This window comes from Sinocyclocheilus grahami, unplaced genomic scaffold, assembly GCF_001515645.1.
Source record: "Sinocyclocheilus grahami isolate Dianchi unplaced genomic scaffold, SAMN03320097.WGS_v1.1 scaffold329.1, whole genome shotgun sequence".
NCBI lineage: Eukaryota > Metazoa > Chordata > Actinopteri > Cypriniformes > Cyprinidae > Sinocyclocheilus > Sinocyclocheilus grahami.
In genome coordinates this window covers 269,057-291,450 of record NW_015505508.1, presented here as the reverse complement: position 1 = coordinate 291,450, position 22,394 = coordinate 269,057, and the positions used below count along the sequence as shown (strand labels likewise).

Below are 22,394 nucleotides of genomic sequence, written 5' to 3'. Positions count from 1 at the left end.
TTACTCAGTGCAACTTAACATCTAAGTGAAATATATAACACCAACATGTCAGAATAATAAATATATAAACAATATAAAAAATAAATAAATAATAATAAATTTTAAAAAGTTGGAAAAGGTTTCACACTCTCGTGTCAGTATTTTGTTGAACCACATTTTGCTTTAATTACAGCCTTTGGTCTGTTTGGGATCGGTCTCTGTCTCTACTAACTTTGCAATATTTGCCCACTCTTCTTCGCAGAACTGCCCAAGTTTCAGTTCAATTTGACCATTTGTGCACTGCAGACTTCAAGTCATTCCACAGATTTTCAAGGGGAATTGTTGTATATTTAACAATATACAACAATATACTGTACACTAGGAAGACAATTTATAAAAAAGGAAAAAAAACTGTATTACTTGTAATGATATTGTAAAGTTGAACACGATCTTAAGTAAACAGTCCATGTTAATCCTCTTTCTTTGCTTCAGAGGTTTTTTCTATGCCGTCAGGCTGCATTTCTTTTGCCTTCCTCCCATGTGCATCTAAAGCAGGACTTGCTGTAGCTCCTTCCATAGGTTTCTCATCATCTGCTGGTACAGCAGTACATGTACGCCAGATAACCAGCACAACTATACCCACTGGTAGTCCAAACACAAAACAGGAGAAGAATGGAGCTGCCTGGAACATTGACTGAGATCAGGGAGATTTATATTAGTTACTAGGACAACAGTGTCCTAAATATTAGCCTCAAGTAAATATTTGATGAGGATGTGATCAGCCATGTGTTTTGGTTTTGGTGTGTTAAGCTTTTAGTAAATATTTGGGGGGGGAAAATTAAATAAGAGTAAATCTACCCTTTTGCCAAAATAATAAAGAGTGTTAGTCAGTCTTACCACCACAGTAGACCTTGCTTTATTAAAAACTCGTTTAGTGTGCTGCAAAAATCCATTTCCTCCGAGTAGCTGATTGGGGAAAAAATGTATTTTATTAGAAAAGGCATAATGTATTTCACAGGAATGTGACAGAAAAGACAAACAGGAAAGTATCTCCCTCCACATACCTTTGCACTGCCATCCAGAACACTGTTTAAGAAGCGAAGTAAATCCTCAATGGTCTCAATCGTACTTTCTGGTAGACAGTATCCATCAATGGTCATATTTAACACAATGATGAAGGGCATCTCAACTTCTCTGAGAAGAAACATATTAGTGGTGATTATTCAAAAAAATATGTGCACAGAATAGACTTCTGTAATGTATATAATTTTTGTAGACGTTTTATCAATGCCAATGGCTTTAAATACAGTTCCTGCACTTTGCAACTCCTAAAATCTTTGTCCAATTCAACTCACCCCATAATTAAACCGTTGATATATTCATTACCATCCATATAACCAAACTGGTAATCACTAGGAGAGAAAAAAAATCAATATTTTCTTTGTTAACAAATAATATATTTGGCACCTTCTCTTCATGTTCCATATACATTTGCTACTTACCTTTTGTAATGATCTCTGTATTCAGTTGACAGCCTTTCCATCAGAGTTTTGTAACTAAAGGGATCAATTTTGAGTGTTAGAGTGGGAAATAATGAAAAACAAAAAAAGAATAAACACATTTTCTGATGTTGCTTACCGAATGCTTTTTTCAGACGGATTCTTCTCATCTACTACTGCCAATGCCACAAGTTTACCTTTAAGGGAAGTGTGAGAAGTGAACAGCAACACAATAAATTATGTATGAACGCAAAGCTCACATAATCATAATCTGTCAAAGCATCATTTTCACACATAAATACTGGATCTTGGCAGAAAGTCATCATGCCAGTTATGTTTTATAACCTAGTGGCAAAAAATGTAGCAATCACAAAAATGGTGTTAATTAATGTTGCAGAATTTATATATACAGTGGGTACGGAAAGTATTCAGACCCCCTTAAATTTTTCACTCTTTGTTATATTGCAGCCATTTGCTAAAATCATTTAAGTTAATTTTTTTTCCTCATTAATGTACACACAGCACCCCATACTGACAGAAAAAACACAGAATTGTTGACATTTTTGCAGATTTATTAAAAAAGAAAAACTGAAATATCACATAAAGTCTGAATACTTTCCGTACCCACTGTATATATATTCATTAATATATATATAATATATATATATTCTCCATGTTTATAAAGAAAAACAGGCTTACTTAGTTCTCCCATCTGGTACAGACTGAAGCTATCAATTTGGAAGTAAGAGGGAAAACGTTCTCGATTTATCCAGAAAGACAAATCACCATCAACAATTTCTATAGGAATGATAAGACAAGTGAGATTAAACATGCTATTACTTCATGTACATTTAATGTTTTCATGTGTTAAATAGCCCTACACTTATTAAGTGTCACCATCAAGCCTGTGCAAACAATATGCAAAGTAAAAGTACTCAGCAATGTTTAATCTAAAATGTGTAATCATAAGAAACAAATTATCTTTCATTTTATTAACAAAACAAAGTGTTTCTGTTCACTGACTGTGCATTAAATTATGCAAAATGTGTTACAGTACATGCACACATGTGTTTTGGGTCCAGGTTCAGTGTGCTGATCCCTTCCTGCTAAACTACTGGCTTCAAAAGACCTACTTCAACAATGGGGAAGTCCAGCAGATCAACACCCTGAGGATAAACGGCTATCGTGGGCTAGTGTTTGTTTTGAGGGTGCTGCATCGTTCTTCATGCCTCCCTAATTCCCATTATTGGTGCCCTTTCCTAGTGACACTCTGCCTCGATGCCCTGGCATTTCACTACCACCTCCCCTCTATACCCCAGTGGAACAGCACCCTTCGAGAGGCGATGAGAGGAAACAGCCTGAGATTTGACAACGCTGAGATTTTATTTTGCTGCTTACAGATCCTATTAGTTTCAGATGTTTTCTTAATACAGTGATGCACTGAAAGTAGTACATCTTACCATTGTAAAGGTAGTACGTCCCGTCTTTGAACACAGCAATGGCGGGAACATCCTGCAGAGTGACCGCCTATGGAGAAAATCAGTAATGAATTGAATCGGGGGGGGGTTACAGAGGTATTTTCCTCAGATAAGTGAAAGTCTTACCTTTGGGAGGACTTCCTCAGATGCAGTAAAAAAATATGTGTGGACAATATACTCAGTAGCAGCTTTGTAGTATTTCTTCTGTTTAAAAAAGAAAAACAATGTACATTACATTTCACTAGTAGTATATTATACTAACCATTTCTATATAACTATGCAATAAATCTATTCATAAAGTTTATTTATAAAACAATACAACTTTAAAATAAAATACTATCCAGTAGCAGTGGTGTTTGTGAACTCATGCTCCAGTGTTCAATCGTTTTCATTTTATTCCTATTCCATCATAAGTAATTCACTGTATGTAAATATGACCTATATTAATTTTACATAATGTTTACCTTAAGGAGTGACTCCTGTCCAATGTAAACGAAGATAAGATCATGATGACTCATAACATGCTGGAACAACTGAACACTAGAGAGTGGTTTTACCACAGGTCTAGATTAAAGAAAAAAGGTCAAGGGGATAGCATGAGGAGAATTACAACTAGCATTGACATGAGACTAAAATCTATGCAGAACACGAAAGACACAAGACAATTCATTATGGTGAAATTTACTCCTAAATTACCCTGAAACTCTGTTGGTGAATTCAATAATCGCATCCTTTGTTCTAGGCCCTTTATAGTCAAAAGACAGATCTCCTTTAAACCTTATTAAAAGAACAGAACAGAGTCAAACACATCATACAGCATGAACAATTCTTGGTTATTAATAATGTGTCTGTATATATATATATATTATAATTAGGCATTAACTCACAGTTTTATGGTTGGATATCCACGAATATTAAACTCTGAAGCAATACCTAAAGAGAGATTAAGCATTCTAGTTTTTTGCAAGCATTATTTTTTGTGTTTTTTGTGTTATGTTTTATTGTTTTTATAAATCAGTAAACAAACATAATATTGGAGATAATAATACCAGTACTATTCATGTTATTACCTAAAGTGTTATGTTAGCTATATCATAGTAAATCACAATAATTGTTAATTTGCTTTGATCCCCCCCCCCCTTTTTTTTTTTAACTAGTCTAGTCTAGTCTAATCTAATTAATAACAGAGTGTATTCATGGTGGGGGGTAAAACACAAGACATGGGCAACATTTCATTTACCCAGAAAGCTTATGTGTAAACTTAATAATAAGAAGATTATGTAGTCGGAAGACAATGGCAGCAAAAGGCAGACACTGAACAACCTAATTCCAAGAAACTAAAGAGATTTCTAATTGCTGAAATGCAACTTATGCCATATGGCCATCTGGTTAACAAGATACAGACTCAACGCATACTACGTATACAGTTCAAGAACTGAGTCTCATGAACGCATGAGGCCTGCTTAACTAATCCCATTAAACAGCAGGTAAGCCTATCCTGCCATTTAAGTAGCATACTAATTGGTTGCTAAGCAATGGCCTGGTGTGGCATTACCGTTACTGTCATCTCAAACCAAGCTACAACAGCAGATATAACTTTCATCTAGAGGGGGTATGGCACAAATGCAGTTCTTGCTAAAATAATGTATGCTTTTAGGTATGCAATCAATGTAATTTAAGCTTTCCAACATGCACACATTTATAGACATGTGAACTGAACCCACTTGTGTGCACTGTGGTATCAATCTTGCCAACATTAACAGGAGAGCCCATACTCTTCAGCTCTGCACCAACTTCATACAATATTGGCTCGAATGTGTGACAGTATGCGCACCATGGTGTATAAAACTGCAAAATATATTTTAAAAAAAAAGCATGATACCAACAAAGCGGACATGACACAAAGTTACAAAGTAAACATATCACACAACATAAAACTGCATAAATTAAACTGCACTGTATACACTCTCACCTCCACCAGCCAGAGTTCATTTTTTAGGTATTCCTTAAACCTGTAAAAGGGAAATGTTTAATGCAGTCAATCACACATTGATATCTATCTATGCAATAAGTAATATGACAAACCACAAGCCTTGACAAATTAGAGTAGCCTACAGGCAACCCTTTTAGCTGTGACTATTTACAAAGCAGCAGTCTAGAGAGGTTGAAATCCCACCCCTTACGATGAAGTTAATTAGGTTTGGTATTTGTCTGGAAAACAAAGAGTTGGATTTTGTTATTAACTTGCTTTGTCTTGGAAAGTTTTTCATTCATAAATGTAGATGGTTAAAATCTAAACCCAACTTTAACCAGTGGATGAATGAGGTTAAAATGTTGTGCAAATCTTTAGAATTGGTTAAAAACAAGAAAGCTCTCAAATTGATTTCGTTTTTGGGGCATGTATAAATTAATGTAAAAAGCCCCTTTTGGTTTGGTTTGTTTTATTTGTTCTATTTATTTATTTATTTTATTTTCTTCTTTATTATTGGTTTATTGTGATCTTGTTTGTCACTGGTTATGCTCAACCTAAGGCTGTTCACCTGTTGTTAGATTATGTGATGTGTTTACGTACCTTGTTTGTTTGTTGTAAATGGAAGCATACATTTTTTTTTACAAAGCAGCAGGCCTTGTGTACCTTATTACTGTTATAAAATGGTTCCCACATAATAAATATAGTTGTGATAAAGAATATTAAAAACACAAATTTCCATCAAACCCACTTTTCATTAAGCAGTTTTCATTCATAAATGTAGATGGTTAAAATCTAAACCCAACTTTAACCAGTGGATGAATGAGGTTAAAATGTTGTGCAAATCTTTAGAATTGGTTAAAAACAAGAAAGCTCTCAAATTGATTTCGTTTTTGGGGCATGTATAAATTAATGTAAAAAGCCCCTTTTGGTTTGGTTTGTTTTATTTGTTCTATTTATTTATTTATTTTATTTTCTTCTTTATTATTGGTTTATTGTGATCTTGTTTGTCACTGGTAATGCTCAACCTAAGGCTGTTCACCTGTTGTTAGATTATGTGATGTGTTTACGTACCTTGTTTGTTTGTTGTAAATGGAAGCATACATTTTTTTTTTACAAAGCAGCAGGCCTTGTGTACCTTATTACTGTTATAAAATGGTTCCCACATAATAAATATAGTTGTGATAAAGAATATTAAAAACACAAATTTCCATCAAACCCACTTTTCATTAAGCACACTCATTAAGTGCCATTTCTTCCAGTAGATCTCCGCACGTTGCTATGCAACAATGATAACTACTCTGCACTGCCATCAGCTTTAGTACTAAAGCACAGATACCTATTCATGTATAACACTTACTTGTCATCGAGTTCCTCCACGTATCCTGACACCACAACAATGACCGACAGAAGCGCTATTAAAAAAGAAACGCAGTGACACAGATTACGTGTCAATCAATCGTGTTAAAGAGATTTGTATTTTGCTGTTTGTTAGCGAACATGGGGTCCATACAATTACTAGGCGTTCATACCTGTAAGTATTAAATTTCGCATTCTTGCCATCCGTATCTTGTCATTAACCGTACAATAGCCTCGGCATGTTACAGATAGCAGCGTCAGTGTTAGGTTAGTGACACAACCATCAGACTGGTAGTAAGCTCTTGGCCGACTGACTAGATTAACCCCCTTTGCCCCGAGGGGTAGGAACGGACAGAATTAGGTTTGATTTTGGATTTTGGACCAGCAGTGAACGTTTCATCGCACAGTCTTGTACTTTACAGCGTAGCCTACAACAAAGACAAGCAAACACTATCAGTCTCATAGGGTCTTGTATAATAACATGTTCTGTGATGAGTCTATGTTAAATCTTTAAATAATGTGATCACTAACTAAAACTCTCCCATTATTATTATTATTATTATTATTATATTGTTCTTGTCATTACCCCACTTTATTTAGGTGTCTTTAGCTACTATGTACTTACGTCAAAACAAATAAATAAATAATTGATTAGGCTTAAGGGTAAATTGAGGGGCAGGGATCAACAGTGTAAATCTAAGAAATTAATAAGGCTGCATATGTAGTTGCATGCAGGTATTTTTAAAGAGATAATGCATTGTAATATACATTGTATCAAATGATTAATTTAAATCTTTGAAAGCTTAATACAAAGTAGGTAAATTATTATTGTTGTTTTTGTTGTACAATTGGCAACTCTATTGCATATTGTTTTTAGTATGGCACTTGCTGAAGTATTCTCTTGAAAAATAAAATTGCTTTCTCTCCCGAAAGATGGCGCCATAATAATCCATTTGGAATACAGATCTGCTTAAATAAGTGGGCATCCTTACATTAACTTAATCCTGTGTTCACAACATTTTACGCACAGTGGATTAGTTTTACGTTTTGCTTAACCAATTTCTAACGAAATAAAGGCTGTAAATGTTGTCAGTCATTTTTTCCCTCAGCTGTTTATTGTTCTTACAATTGTTTTCGATCCCATAATAGCACATAATGCATTTAAAGTCTTCATAGTAGTTTAGAAAACGGCCTTATTACTGTTTATTATTGTGAACGTACCTTTATTTATGTATTTTAGTATGCCATACAAGCAAGCTTGTCATTGGACAGCTGCACCTTGAGGAAACATTTTGATTCGAGCAAGAACAAGTCAATCAATCAAAATACCCGCCCACTCTGCAATCTGCCTTCCCGGTGATTGGCTCAAAACAGTACCGTTTAAGGAGTCTCTTGTATCTCTATGGCTGACGTTGACGTCTATCGCCATCAAATGAAAACGTAAGTTGAGTCCGTGGGGGAGAGGCAACTGTTATGGAAGTGGTTGTCTCTTGAATTTACTTCACTCACCCTAAATGGAATAACGTCTTTGGGGATTCACTGCTTGTTAAATTTCTTCGGGATATAGAAACTGAGCGAAGAGCCTGGCATGATATAGAAAGAGCTCGCGCGTTATTTATTTTCTCTTGACCGCTTCATGTTTGTGGACTGCGCGACAAAACATACGCAGTTGTCTACTTGTGCATGTTAAAGTTGGGTTTCTATCGGAAAATTTGTGATAGTCTCGGTAAATTAAGTTTTAAGACGCGCACACGGTGCTTGTGTTGTTTAATTCGTCTTGGAGTTCAAATATAACGTTAGCCTAGCCGACTCTCGGTCAAAACAAGCAGTTACATCTACATGTGAATATATGGATTGCAGTATATGGCCCTCGTCTGCTGTTGCAAAATGCAATGGGACTAAGTGAGGCATTTCGACCGCCAGAATATATTTGCTTCACTTTCAAGCCTGATGAGCAGGTAAGACACTGAACTTTGTGTATGATAGGGTGTTTTCTTTTTAGTTTTAAAGTGCGTTAAACTTGAGAACTAGGCTCTTGTGTCAATAAACAATTAAAATGCGCTTTGGCGTCCACTTATGTGTAACAGTTTAATGACGGCATGCAGTTGCACCTGATCACTATTCTCTGCGGTATGCAGGCGCTTATTGTTTTGCAGCAACCGAGTTCACTTTCGGTCAGCATCAATTATGCGATCTCGGATTGCAACACTTGCACTTCCGAGATGTTTCTTCGCGCCCGCTCTGTGCTGGCTTCCCTAGTAACTACGCAAACCGTGTAAAAAAACACACATTAGCATGACTGGTTTATCCTATACTCACAATTAATTAGCGTGCAAAGCAGTTTGCAAATTCATATGGATCGCTAGGAACCGTTGCCATAGTTTCCTTAACGTATTTGTTCCTGGCGATAAAAAGATGAGGATGGTTTTGTTTAAATTAAACAAAATCGTTCAATTGTAAATAAGTAGTTATTGTAATTTTATATATTGACTGTGAAGTGCATTGTGTTTAACCTTGTTAACTGTGGTCATTAATAGGCCTATTTGAGTCTAAGAACAGATTTTAAAGTGTTATGCAGATTCATGAAAAACACAGCCTTACTGTAAAGTATGTTAAATGCATGCATGTAGAAATGTGTGGTATGAGCTGAAAAATCTGTGCAAGATGTTCAAGTTCTCATTTCTTATTTCTAATCTTTGGAATGTCAGACATACTGTTGTTCACATAATCCGTGAGTAAATGGGCTCGCATTGTCTAATCACGTGATTTAAAATACCTGTGAATGAACTGTAGAATGTGAAGTCATTACAACCTCTTTTGGAGTTTTGGTCTTTTTGGCTGCTAGAGATCATGAGATATCAGTTAAAAATTAGAGTAGTGCTAGATCAGAATAAGGTCTTGTTGTGTAATGTTTGCAGTCAGCTTACTGCCATTGCTGTTGTTTTGGTGAAACCCCTTTGTAGTAACCCAGTGCACAATTTTTGACCCTGTGAGACATGCTTATTTCCAGGCTGAGAGTGTTATTTTGGGAAACAGTGATTGGTATATGGGTCCAATCATGCAGTAAGCTGAGCATTGAATGTTGGCTGGCCTTAAGGCTGTCCCAACTGAAGGTCAAGTTTGAAGTGAGCTCTATGGAATGTTGCCACTGGAATCATGACCTAAAACAGTAGTCCTGCCATTCTTACACTCTCCAACCCTCAGTGTGCCACAGTTTTGGTAGCTTTCTACTGTAAATCGCATAATTTAGTGTATGTTTATGGAAACAAAAATAGAGGGACAGCCCACCTTAATTGTTATTGAAGGTTAGACATATGATTGGCTCCTTCATTACAAGGGAGGGTGGGGTGAGGGATCTACAGAAATGGACTTGATCACACTGTAGTGAGTAGAGCCAGCTGTTGAGCAGCCTAAAGATGATGATACATGGGGCAGCTTTTATGAGCAATGTTGCTTGGGCACTTTCCCATTGAGAATGGGCAACAAATTTCTAACTGGATACTTTAGATCGGTTGTGGGCCCTGTGTCTCACCTGGTTACTCGTTGACTGCAACATTGCCCAGCAACATAGCTCAAAAAGTTGCCCCGTGTGTCATCACCTTAAGGCCTGTGTGAATGTTTGGTCCTTTTAAAGTGGCTTTTTACTGGGGTGTGGCACTCAAGTGTAAGTGGGAGGCAGTGTTTAGATCCTGGCAGAGTTTTGTGTTATTTATTTATTTCCCTGTTTCATTCCTAAGCTTACAACTGGAATGTTGCAGGAGATGGTTTATCCCGTATCCATCCTGTTTTTTGTTTTTCCTTATGAATGAGGGGAAATTAGTGTGAATGGTTTGATTCTGTGTTCATTTACAGAAAATATAGTCATGATTGGCTCCTTCATTACAAGGGAGGGTGGGGTGAGGGATCTACAGAAATGGACTTGATCACACTGTAGTGAGTAGAGCCAGCTGTTGAGCAGCCTAAAGATGATGATACATGGGGCAGCTTTTATGAGCAATGTTGCTTGGGCACTTTCCCATTGAGAATGGGCAACCAATTTCTAACTGGATACTTTAGATCGGTTGTGGGCCCTGTGTCTCACCTGGTTACTCGTTGACTGCAACATTGCCCAGCAACATAGCTGAAAAAGTTGGCCAGTGTGTCATCACCTTAAGGCCTGTGTGAATGTTTGGTCCTTTTAAAGTGGCTTTTTACTGGTGTGTGGCACTCAAGTATAAGTGGGAGGCAGTGTTTAGATCCTGGCAGAGTTTTGTGTTATTTATTTATTTCCCTGTTTCATTCCTAAGCTTACAACTGGAATGTTGCAGGAGACGGTTTATCCCGTATCCATCCTGTTTTTTGTTTTTCCTTATGAATGAGGGGAAATTAGTGTGAATGGTTTGATTCTGTGTTCATTTACAGAAAATATAGTCTATGTGATTTTATGTTTATGCCATTGGGTATTGTTTGTTTGGATACTGTAATACATGTCAAATTTAAGCTGCTTGCACTTGGCAGGTGTGTTTACTACCCCAACCCTATTTCCCCATGTTTTCCTTAATTTTATCTTAAACAATTGGGCAAAAAGTGCTTAGTATAGCTGATAATGGTTAGTACATCAAAGAGTGTTTTTTTTAGATTTTCTTTCAAGCATTTAAAATATATTAAAGAAAGTGTCTAAATTGTGAGTGAGTTTTTATTCTCAAATTAAAGTTGGCATGGAATTAATCTTTATTCCCTTTAAATGTTTTGCTACTTCTGTTTCATTTTAATTTTTTAAAATTGGAATAGGATATTTTCTGGGACTCAGATCAAGATCGGCCATTTTCATAATCAACTTTTCAGTCTACCATTTCCTTCACTATAGATTGTTCACTCAAATAGAAGCAATACAGATGTTCAGTTATTGTAAAAATGGGAACTATAATAGGACATGTCCCGTATCCATCCTGTTTTTTGTTTTTCCTTATGAATGAGGGGAAATTAGTGTGAATGGTTTGATTCTGTGTTCATTTACAGAAAATATAGTCTATGTGATTTTATGTTTATGCCATTGGGTATTGTTTGTTTGGATACTGTAATACATGTCAAATTTAAGCTGCTTGCACTTGGCAGGTGTGTTTACTACCCCAACCCTATTTCCCCATGTTTTCCTTAATTTTATCTTAAACAATTGGGCAAAAAGTGCTTAGTATAGCTGATAATGGTTAGTACATCAAAGAGTGGTTTTTAGATTTTCTTTCAAGCATTTAAAATATATTAAAGAAAGTGTCTAAATTGTGAGTGAGTTTTTATTCTCAAATTAAAGTTGGCATGGAATTAATCTTTATTCCCTTTAAATGTTTTGCTACTTCTGTTTCATTTTAATTTTTTAAAATGGGAATAGGATATTTTCTGGGACTCAGATCAAGATCGGCCATTTTCATAATCAACTTTTCAGTCTACCATTTCCTTCACTATAGATTGTTCACTCAAATAGAAGCAATACAGATGTTCAGTTATTGTAAAAATGGGAACTATAATAGGACATGGACTATTAGGCTGCCCCCTAATAGTCAACTAATCGTTAGTCGACCAGAAAAAGCTTGGTCGACCAAAATTTGTTAGTCGCTTAGTCGCAGAAGTCAAGTAGTTTGTGACTAACAGATCGTTAACGGCTGGTCTATGGTAATACAGTACATTGGGCAGGACATCCAAACTCTCACCTATCATTCATCGACCTCAAATATGGCTTATCATCTGAAATATGTAAGTAGCAGCAACTTTACATGGCTGCTCAATCTAATGTTAACCTAGAGAAATGTGCGCTGTTTAAGTGTGTGTGCAGAGACTGGAAGCTGAACAGTAGTGCTCACTTCAGGACAGATGGAGGCGCCGGTGCGCTCACTTGCACTTAAAATACTCCTAATTTTTGGTCATACAGATAAAAGTAATACATCTTTCGAATCTGTGAAGACTCTACGTTTATTTGTGTGCACTCACAATACCGCACTTTTGTAAAATAATGAAAGCAAACAAGATGCGCTTTCTGCCGTCTCGGTCTGTGAACTTGAGCGTGAAACTCTGTGTATATATTTGCCTTACAGACATTAAAAAATATATATAGAGAGAGAGAGAATGAAATGTCTACTTTCAAATGAAACAATTCAAATGGAAAACAAATTATCAGATTATGTAATCCGTATGAAACATGCATACAGGCACATCACTACTGCGGAGATGACGAGTCAATGTCACCGACTTCATCTCTGAAGCTGAAAACAAAGAAAGCACTAGTTTATCAAGTTATTAAAATGTTAATGCAGTCTCCTTACTGTTTTTCACTGACACAATCATAATCATTACTTCTGTTGGTGCGCTGTGGCAAGTTTTATGCGTGTACTTGAACGCTTATTAGGCTATATAGGCAATTAAAGTCTCATTATAATGATTTAAATGGTTTATTAATAAATGTGCAATTAGTCGATTAATGCTTCAAATGAATGACTACTAGTCGACCAGAAATATCCTTAGTCGAGGGCAGCCTAATCTCAGCCTCAGATGTCACGCCCATGGACCGTTGGCTAAACGTCTGATGCATACGGCACACAAAAGTGGAAACGCTTCAGGAGTTTCGAAGTTGTCATCCGATTGGTTGAATTATACAGGATTTCCGGGAGATGTGTGTGTTCGTTTACATTCCGCCTGGAAACAAAGATGCCGTGGCGCCAAACCCCCTCACGAAAGAAGAAAGCCATCGTGTTTACAACTGTGACAACGAGCGCTTATCAGGATCAGCTAAACGCTGGATTCTCAAACGTATGTGAAATATTTAAAGTTCACGGCATAGAATCTTTAAAATACGTCCAAGAGATTTACACACGGTCTGTTATTGTGGCGACATTTCCACGCCCTGAAACATGATGCTGAAATGAAATGAACTGTGATTGGTTGTTTGACATGTCGGTCAAATGGCCTCATGGGCGGGCCTTGGCCAATGAAAGCTGCCATGGATTCCAGACCTTCAGCTGTCAGTCTAAAGTTCTGGCTACGCGAGACTAAGGGCAGCCCTAATTATTAACAATATTTTATTCATCTATTTATCTGGTTATTCCTTTTGTAGGTCTACCAAGGACAATCAAAAATGTGATCCGGTGATTGATACTCTACCAGATTAGTTGTGCACCAGTAGCAATGGAGCGGAGCAAACGCAACTCCATTGCTGGGTTCCCCATGCGACCAGATCGGCTGGAGGACCCGGATTGTGGAGGAGGAGCAGAAACCGGTCCGGCACCACTGGACAGGGTGTGTCCCTCGTCTTACCGGGCCCTCATCAGTGCCTTTTCTTGCCTGACCCGACTTGATGACTTCATCTGCGAGTGGATTGGCTCTGGGTTTTTTTCAGAGGTCTACAAGGTAAGATGGTTGTGTGTGTGATGACAATAAGTCATTTCGATTTTAGTTATTAGCTTTACCAAACCACCTGCAGAGTTGAGTTCTGACATTCTTCATTATAATTGTAAGTGAACATGAAAACGTTGATTATCTGATTCAACAGTTTGATAACGCCTACAGTTTTTGCACACCAGGAGTTGAGAGTTGTGTAGCCTTTATTTCAAAGATAGTCGGAGATTTAGTGGAAAAGGTCCTAAAGCATTCAGTTGATGAGTTGTCATCTAGGTTGCAATGTCAGATAGGTGTACATATTTTGGCATGTAAAATTAAATGTTGTTTGCTTAACAGTGATGATATTACAGTACTTGCTATTGGATTACAATATGATATTTTCATGCGCATCTCGTCAGTAAAGCCGCTTCTGTGATTAGTAGTAAATCTCCAGCATGTGCTTTCAGATGGAGCAGCATTTACTACACCGAGCCGTCGACTACATTTCAGAGTCGAATGAAATTCGCATTCGATTTTTTTTGCACAGCCCTAATGATGGTATTTGCTAAAGAGAGTCTTTCTGTATGATTGGTTTGATATGATATCAAAGTTAGAAATTAATGAAGATGAAACATTGTGGTTAAAACTGGGAAAGATTCAGTTTTGTGTCCAAGTTTAAATGCAGTAAAACTGGCTGCTTTTAGTCTGTTTGGGCCTAAAGTATTGCATAGCAATGCCTGTCATTGGCTGACAGTGGCACAGGTTCAAATCCGGCCTGGTTCATGTCCTGATCTCATTCCCTTCTCTCTTACCCAATAGTTTCCTGTTTCTCCGCACCTATCCTGTCAAATAAAGACATTAAATGTCTGTTAAAAAGCCTGTTTAGATACTATTACCTTTTATAGGATAGATTTACTTAGTCCCTTAACCTTTGCTTTTTTCAGTGACATGCATAAAGTAGCTTTCAGAGTTTGTGAGAGTGCCTCTTCTGTGATTTCTCTCTGTTCTTCAAACTAATGTAGCAGACCTTTTTAATTGAAACAAGTGTCATGACAGTGAACACTGACATGTCAAATAATTGCCATTCCTGTTGTTTAAAATGAGGATGGTGTTTACAACATGCATCTTCGTCTGTAGTGTTGATAACAGTTTGTCATTTATAATTGTTTAGTTGTTTGCTGCCCATAAATCCTGATGACCTCCCACAGAATTAAAAATTATTACCCTTGATGCTGAGCATCAGTAGTACAGTAGCCTATTCACTGCTATTCACTATATTCACTGTGAATAATTCAATGAAGTTTGGAGGTCAGAAAAGCCCCGGGAGAACAGTGCATGATGATGCCCATTACCCAAGATCAATTCCCCTGTCGTGAACTCTTTCAGTCATGAGCAGTATTTGTCTCTGCAGAGCTTCTCTGTACATGCACATGCTGCATTGGGTTTTATTTTAGCTTGTGTGTTTTGTCATAAATGTGCCAAGTTTGTCCTCTTAGGCCAGGTATTAAGTTATTTAGAGATCAGAGCTCAGACATTTTTAGAGCAAACTGTGTCTGGAGAGATGTAAGAATTGTAGACCCTGCAACTCTGAAGCCTCTATTGGCTTATTTTAATTCTGTCCATTCAGAGTTACCTACACTAGATTGTGTTGCATTTGTTATAAGCCAATCAGAACAGATATACAAAACTGATACCAATGTGTTTTTTTTAAATATTTTTTTTAAATAACTGCTGATAATATCCACGTACTATGCACTGTCAGAAAAAAAAGTGCAAAAAGGATGCAGCTGCTTGTCACTAAGGCAGTACCCTATGTATAAGCAGTAAAATTGTTGAAATATACATAAGAAAATAATATTTTCCTCACGATATGTATCCTAAAGATAAATAAGTTACAAAGATTTCCCTTTAAGGGTAAGTGCCCCAGTGATGAGCTGTTGTACCCCTAAATGTTTGCAAATTTTCTGAGAGTGAATTTTTCTATGCAGTTTGTTTTGTGGCATCCAGTTGTGTATTTGGTTTTTCTTTTATTATGTTTGTTTTATAATGTAGACACTCTCTCGTTGGTGGGAGATAATCTCCCTTTACTTTGCATCTTGCAGGCACTTTCACTTTTAACATTAGTTTTTATTTAATGAAGTGACGAGTGTCCAGGAAATGCAAATGCTTAAGCCCTTTGTGAACTTTGAATTGAGCATGCAAATAGGTTTTTGCAGTTTAAGTAATAATGAAAAACAATTCTTCCCTCAGGTGTGTGAAGCTAAAAAGATTCAGACAAAAAAGGCAAAAGTAAATTGTTCGCATATTTATTTATATAGTGAGAAAAAAGTGCAGTGAATTGAAATCAAAAAGTGCTTCAACTTTTGATTCTATGTAAATAAATAATTGTGGCGCCCTTGTTGAGCTACAGTTTTTACTAACAAGCATTACTTGTTAGTGATTTGTTATACAGTGGGTACGGAAAGTATTCAGACCCCCTTAAATTTTTCACTCTTTGTTATATTGCAGCCATTTGCGAAAATCATTTAAGTTCATTTTTTTTCCTCATTAATGTACACACAGCACCCCATATTGACAGAAAAACACAGAATTGTTGACATTTTTGCAGATTTATTAAAAAAGAAAAACTGAAATATCACATGGTCCTAAGTATTCAGACCCTTTGCTGTGACACTCATATATTTAACTCAGGTGCTGTCCATTTCTTCTGAGCATCCTTGAGATGGTTCTACACCTTCATTCGAGTCCAGCTGTGTTTGATTATACTGATTGGACTTGATTAGGAAAACCACACACCTGTCTATATAAGACCTTACAGCTCACAGTGCATGTCAGAGCAAATGAGAATCATGAGGTCAAAGGAACTGCCTGAAGAGCTCAGAGACAGAATTGTGGCAAGGCACAGATCTGGCCAAGGCTACAAAAAAATTTCTGCTGCACTTAAAGTTCCTAAGAGCACAGTGGCCTCCATAATCCTTAAATGGAAGACGTTTGGGACCACCAGAACCCTTCCTAGAGCTGGCCGTCCGGCCAAACTGAGCTATCAGGGGAGAAGAGCCTTGGTGAGAGAGGTAAAGAAGAACCCAAAGATCACTGTGGCTGAGCGCCAGAGATGCAGTCGGGAGATGGGAGAAAGTTGTAGAAAGTCAACCATCACTGCAGCCCTCCACCAGTCGGGGCTTTATGGCAGAGTGGCCCGACGGAAGCCTCTCCTCAGTGCAAGACACATGAAAAAACACCTGAAGGACTCCAAGATGGTGAGAAATAAGATTATCTGGTCTGATGAGACCAAGATAGAACTTTTTGGCCTTAATTCTAAGCGGTATGTGTGAAGAAAACCAGGCACTGCTCATCACCTGTCCAATACAGTCCCAACAGTGAAGCATGGTGGTGGCAGCATCATGCTGGGGGGGTGTTTTTCAGCTGCAGGGACAGGACGACTGGTTGCAATCAAGGGAAAGATGAATGCGGCCAAGTACAGGGATATCCTAAACGAAAACCTTCTCCAGAGTGCTCAGGACCTCAGACTGGGCCAAAGGTTTACCTTCCAACAAGACAATGACCATAAGCACACAGCTAAAATAACGAAGGAGTGGCTTCACAACAACCCTGACTGTTCTTGAATGGCCCAGCCAGAGCCCTGACTTAAACCCAATTGAGCATCTCTGGAGAGACCTAAAAATGGCTGTCCACCAACGTTTACCATCCAACCTGACAGAACTGGAGAGGATCTGCAAGGAGGAATGGCAGAAGATCCCCAAATCCAGGTGTGAAAAACGTGTTGCATCTTTCCCAAAAAGACTCATAGCTGTATTAGATCAAAAGGGTGCTTCTACGAAATACTGAGCAAAGGGTCTGAATACTTAAGACCATGTGATATTTCAGTTTTTCTTTAATAAATCTGCAAAAATGTCAACAATGCTGTGTTTTTCTGTCAATATGGGGTGCTGTGCGTACATTAATGAGGAAAAAAATCTTGAATGGCCCAGCCAGGGCCCTGACTTAAACCCAATTGAGCATCTCTGGGGGGTCCTAAAAATGGCTGTCCACCAACGTTTACCATTCAACCTGACAGAACTGGAGAGGATCTGCGAGGAGGAATGGCAGAGGATCCCCAAATCCAGGTGTGAAAAACTTGTTGCATCTTTCCCAAAAAGACTCATGGCTGTATTAGATCAAAAGGGTGCTTCTACTAAATACTGAGCAAAGGGTCTGAATACTTAGGACCATGTGATATTTCAGTTTTTCTTTTTTAATAAATCTGCAAAAATGTCAACAATTTTGTGTTTTTCTGTCAATATGGGGTGCAGTGTGTACATTAATGAGGAAAATTTTTTTACTTAAATGATTTTAGCAAATGGCTGCAATATAACAAAGAGTGAAAAATGTAAGGGGGTCTGAATACTTTCCGTACCCACTGTATATGTCCATTTAGAATATTTCCTTTTCCGCACAGGTGGCTGAGATTTAAAGCAGCAGAGTGAATGGTTTTAGGATGGCAGGCAGGGGGTGTCTATATATGGCACAGGCAGGGGTAATGCGGTAAGCCAAATACCAGCTGTGCGGGGGGTCTGCAAGAACCTGTCTGGGAAGCTAATGCAATAATTGCCTTTTTCAGTTTATTTGAACAAATGAGTTTCAATCTGTACCCATATGGCAGGCTCAAATAAACATCTAAAAACCCCACAGCAATATGTAGAATCCCTAAATAATCATATTGCTCAATGTTGCAATCTATCTACATTTGAGGAACCAAAACATTTTCCTAGGACACTGGATTTGTTGCATGGGCAGCAAGCTGTGACTTGAAAATAGCAGAACAGATTGAGAGTTTGGGTGCTTTAGCAGAGGCATCTGGGTCCATGTCTGACAGGCGGCTCTCACTGTAGGTGGGCACACAAAATGGGCTCTTCCTAGGCTGCTGATCCCCCAGACTGAGATTGGTTGCAGTAAAGTCACCTCCATGCATTTAAAATAAAAGGAAACGCTCAGAAAATGTTGCTATGTGTTACGAATACAACACTCACAGATTTTAATGTTTTGGTTCCCTAGCACAGAATTGTGAGTAATCCTTCATTGTGTTGAGTCTTTTCATCACTGCATGCAGTTTGAGGAAGTCAGCATTTTACAGACAGAAGATGAATATTTTTTTTGTACTCTGAGGAAATCCTGTGGTTGATATTTCTTTTCCTAAATGTCTTTTTATTGGTCAGCAAGATGAAAGCACAAAGCGGAAACTAGGAAACAGATCTGCAAAGGCACATTTCAGAAATGTTGTGAAACCCCTAACGGTACATGGCCAATAGTCAGTTGTGCAGTGCTTGCCTGTTTTCTTTCTTCATCTTGTGCTAAAAAAATTGGCTGTGTAATAATGATTTTTAACAATGACTGTTCTTTCAGACCTCATTTGCTATGGCACTTCAACTCTGAGTGGTATTGTTGGTCTAATGCTGTGGGTTTCACTTTCTCTGATGCAATTATTGGATAGTTGCATGTGAGAAGCAATGGCCCGATATGCACTGAACAAAAAGCTGCAGTATTTGCATTCCTTTTAAGATGAACATTCAAAGCATATAAAAACTTAAATGAGTTCCCCTGACTCCTTTCATTTTGTCTGTATGGTTTAGCTCAAATTCAGAGTAAGACTAAAATAACATTTCTCATTTTCTTTGTTTGTTTTAGGTGCGTCACAGAGCTTCGGACCAGGTAATGGCCCTAAAGATGAACAAGCTGAGTAGTAATCGTGCCAACATGCTGCGAGAAGTTCAACTCATGAACAGACTCTCTCACCCCAACATACTCAGGTTTGCTTTCAGTACCACACCATTATCACAGTGGATTAACACGTTTTTTTGATTGGGTTAAAATGATCGTGCAGACAGCCTTTTTGCAATGTTTATACCAAAAAAGAGAGCATAGCAAATGATGGGCTGAGAGGTGTAACAGAATTGCAAAATGTGCAAGTCTCAAAGCTAGGCCACAGCTTCAATGTGCATTGTGCAAGGAAGATTTTATTGCAAATACCAGGCCAGTCTCCTTTTAAGTTCTCTGCTGCCGTGTGTCTCCGTGTAGTTACTTTATGAAGTTGGTTTTTGCAGATGTGGTTTACGTTAACAAGAAACTAAGGAGCTGATGCCAATAAAAGTAAATTTAATGAGCTTGTAACTAAATGGGAAAATGGAAATAACATGTGTTTCAAAGAAAAACATGACTGCACTTTTCATATAAAGCTGTGGCTGATGTAGTTTAATATTAATATTAGGTTTCCTACTCTTTGTACAAGGAGTGTGCCTCGCTTTATACACTGTCAGTGGCTCAAAATGAATGCAGTCTTTCAAACAGTGAGACTGTGGGAGTGTTGCTTTCAATGTGAATCTTTCTCTCCTTTGTAATGGAAAAGCAGAGATGACCTCTTCCTCCTCGTTCCACAGAAATCCATTAACAATAGATGGAGTGAAACGACATCCTGAGTTTAGGTTTCATTGAGATCAAAAAGCTGTCCTCTTGATTCTCGACTTTTGCTCGGTGAAGAACTAGTGTGTTTTGTCAACTGAGGATGAAATTGGAAATTTGATATTTTTGTTATTTCTATTTGTTTTGTGTATTTATTTATTTTCTGTATTAGTTTGTTTGTTTTATTATTTTATTTATTTGTTGTTATATTTTTTTATCTTGGAATCAATGTGTTTTTGTGACAATGCCACCCATAATAATAAAGCAGTTGTCTTTCAAACAATGCTGCAGTACACATTTGGTTTACTGTTTAAATATTGCTGGTACTGCTTCCATTTTTGTGATACTTGGCTTGTTTGTAGAGCAGAATGTGAGTCTCTGGGTGGATAAAAGAGTGTGAGAGGGTCTGTGTGTGCTTTACAGTCACACCATTGTTACGTCTTATTGAATGGGGGTGGAGGGACTGTAGTGCAGACAGGAGAAGGCTAAGTGGAGCTTTGTTGAAGAAATAAAAGCCAGGCCTGGGCTTAATGGGGCCATAACTTTGAAAACGCAGACAAATTTGTATAGTTTCTAATGACTCATGTGAGGTGGCCATTCAGAGACACTGATACGTTGTGTCATTGCGGAGAACAAATTAGTGAAAGGCTACTGCATGTCTATATTGTGTGGACCTCACACTGCACATACATTTTGTCTGTATTTATCAAATCTGATCTGTCTGACTGTTTGCAAGTGATGACTCTGAAAAACAATCTGAGGCACATAAGACATCACAATTGACACAGATATTACTGTATTTATGCGTACATACACTACCATTCAAAAGTTTGGTGTCTGTAAGAGTTTTGTAATTGTTTTTGAAAAAGGTCTTTTATGCTCACCAATGATTTATTTGATTAAAAAAAAGTAAATTAAATTAAAAACAAATTAAAAGTTTCTATTGTAATACATTTCAAAATATAATTTATTCCTTTGATGACAGCTGAATTTTCAGCAGCCATTACTCCAGTCTTCAGTGTCACATGATCCTTCAGAAATCATTCAAATGCTGATTTGGTGCTCAAGAAACATTTCTTATTATCAATGTTGAAAACAGTTGTTGCTTTAATATTTTTTTTTCTTCGATGAATAGAGTTTAAAAGAAGAACATTATATGAAATGGAAAACTTTTGTAACATTATAAGTGTCTTTCACTTTTGATTAATTTCATGTACCCTTGCTGAACAAAAGTATTAATTTCTTAATGCAAGTGGCAGAGACATTGAACTCTATTATATTGTATTACTGTTTTGCTTCTCTTTAAAGAAATTACACTTTTTGCATTTTTTGCTACATCTTCCAGCTCTGAAAGATGAAGCAGCCATTTGTATTTACGGCAGAAATCTTACCTTTACTGTGCCATTGTGCCTGTTTACATCGGAGTTTCACCCTCCAGTCGACTGGGGACAGTCTCGAATTGTATAGCTTGTGTTGAAGTACAGCACCATAAACCTGTCTGAGTTTATGGTGTCATTTGTAAAAGCCATTTTTGACACAAGAAATGAACGTAGAGCATAAAATAAGCCCATTGGACAGCAGCCTCGGAGAAAGTCAGCGCTGGTGTAGACGGCAGCAGCTCATTCTGATTGATAATGCTGAATTTGCTCTTACGCCATTGATTGCACAGTGACTTTTTTTTTTGGACATCCTAGAAATCTCCTCAAACTCTTAACTGCTGCTGCTTCAGAACATTAAACTAACATCAACCTTTCTTCTTTTTTTGTTTTTGTGGTGTTGTAGATTTATGGGGGTGTGTGTACAGGAAGGTCAACTCCATGCTCTCATAGAGGTAAGTGACATCTGACTGTTTCTCATTCACCACACATCTCCTGTGAGACAGTTGACTTTTCTTCATCAGCCGTAGCTAAAACAAGACTACTTTATCACATTGATGACATTGCAACATGGCCTCCTTCTAGCTTGGACAAAAGGCAGAAGATAACTTTTATAAGATAGCATTGTATTGAATTTATGCTTGAATAATACTTGCACTGCTGGAAAAAGTTGGTCTGAGAGTGCTTGCAGGGTACCTTTGATTCCTAAGTCTGTGGCATTTCCCTCTGAATCAACTGTGACACTGAACAGTTTAGTCTTTGTTCACGGTGGCCCGAGGGGAAGTATAATATTAGAGAGCCCACTGGCAGTCCCCTAAAGGCATGTTGTATTTTTACCATCTCAAACCGTGTGGGTGTATTATGCCTGTATGAATGTTACTGTGCTATATAGTCTTATGCTCAAGATGAACACTGATTTCACTGGAAAGAGGGTTTT

At 37.5% G+C, this 22,394-nt stretch overlaps 2 protein-coding genes across 3 annotated transcripts in view; one reads left to right on the top strand and one right to left on the bottom strand.

The window, feature by feature from the left end:
- Positions 1 to 113: 113 nt before the first annotated feature.
- On the bottom strand, positions 114 to 6,583 carry tmx3a (thioredoxin related transmembrane protein 3a). Its single transcript, XM_016295046.1, has 16 exons — positions 6,458 to 6,583; positions 6,286 to 6,340; positions 4,929 to 4,968; positions 4,681 to 4,804; positions 3,844 to 3,889; positions 3,653 to 3,733; positions 3,421 to 3,520; positions 3,083 to 3,160; positions 2,939 to 3,005; positions 2,178 to 2,276; positions 1,618 to 1,675; positions 1,482 to 1,535; positions 1,335 to 1,391; positions 1,044 to 1,173; positions 877 to 945; positions 114 to 673 (listed from the first exon to the last, which is right to left on the bottom strand). The coding sequence occupies exons 1-16, from the start codon at positions 6,486 to 6,488 to the stop codon at positions 449 to 451; spliced, it is 1,314 nt and encodes a 437-aa protein (XP_016150532.1). The 5' UTR covers positions 6,489 to 6,583; the 3' UTR covers positions 114 to 448.
- Positions 6,584 to 7,673: 1,090 nt separating this feature from the next.
- Positions 7,674 to 22,394, top strand: part of tesk2 (testis associated actin remodelling kinase 2) — a 30,924-nt gene continuing 16,203 nt past the window's right edge. The window contains exons 1-4 of one of the 2 annotated variants that reach the window (XM_016295045.1): positions 7,674 to 7,724; positions 13,366 to 13,658; positions 19,311 to 19,432; positions 21,864 to 21,912. In XM_016295045.1, the coding sequence (XP_016150531.1) occupies positions 13,437 to 13,658; positions 19,311 to 19,432; positions 21,864 to 21,912 (393 nt within the window). In that variant the 5' untranslated portion in view covers positions 7,674 to 7,724; positions 13,366 to 13,436. The other variant, XM_016295044.1, reaches the window with a different exon arrangement.

What these genes read in the sequence shown, in the direction of transcription:
- tmx3a (XM_016295046.1), bottom strand. Translation starts at nt 6,488, where the DNA reads ATGGCAAGAATGCGAAATTTAATACTTACAG. An exon ending in GACGTACTACCTTTACAATG is followed by an intron (nt 2,277 to 2,938) that starts GTAAGATGTACT and finishes TCATTCCTATAG; the next exon opens with AAATTGTTGATGGTGATTTG. An exon ending in CCGTCTGAAAAAAGCATTCG is followed by an intron (nt 1,536 to 1,617) that starts GTAAGCAACATC and finishes TGATCCCTTTAG; the next exon opens with TTACAAAACTCTGATGGAAA.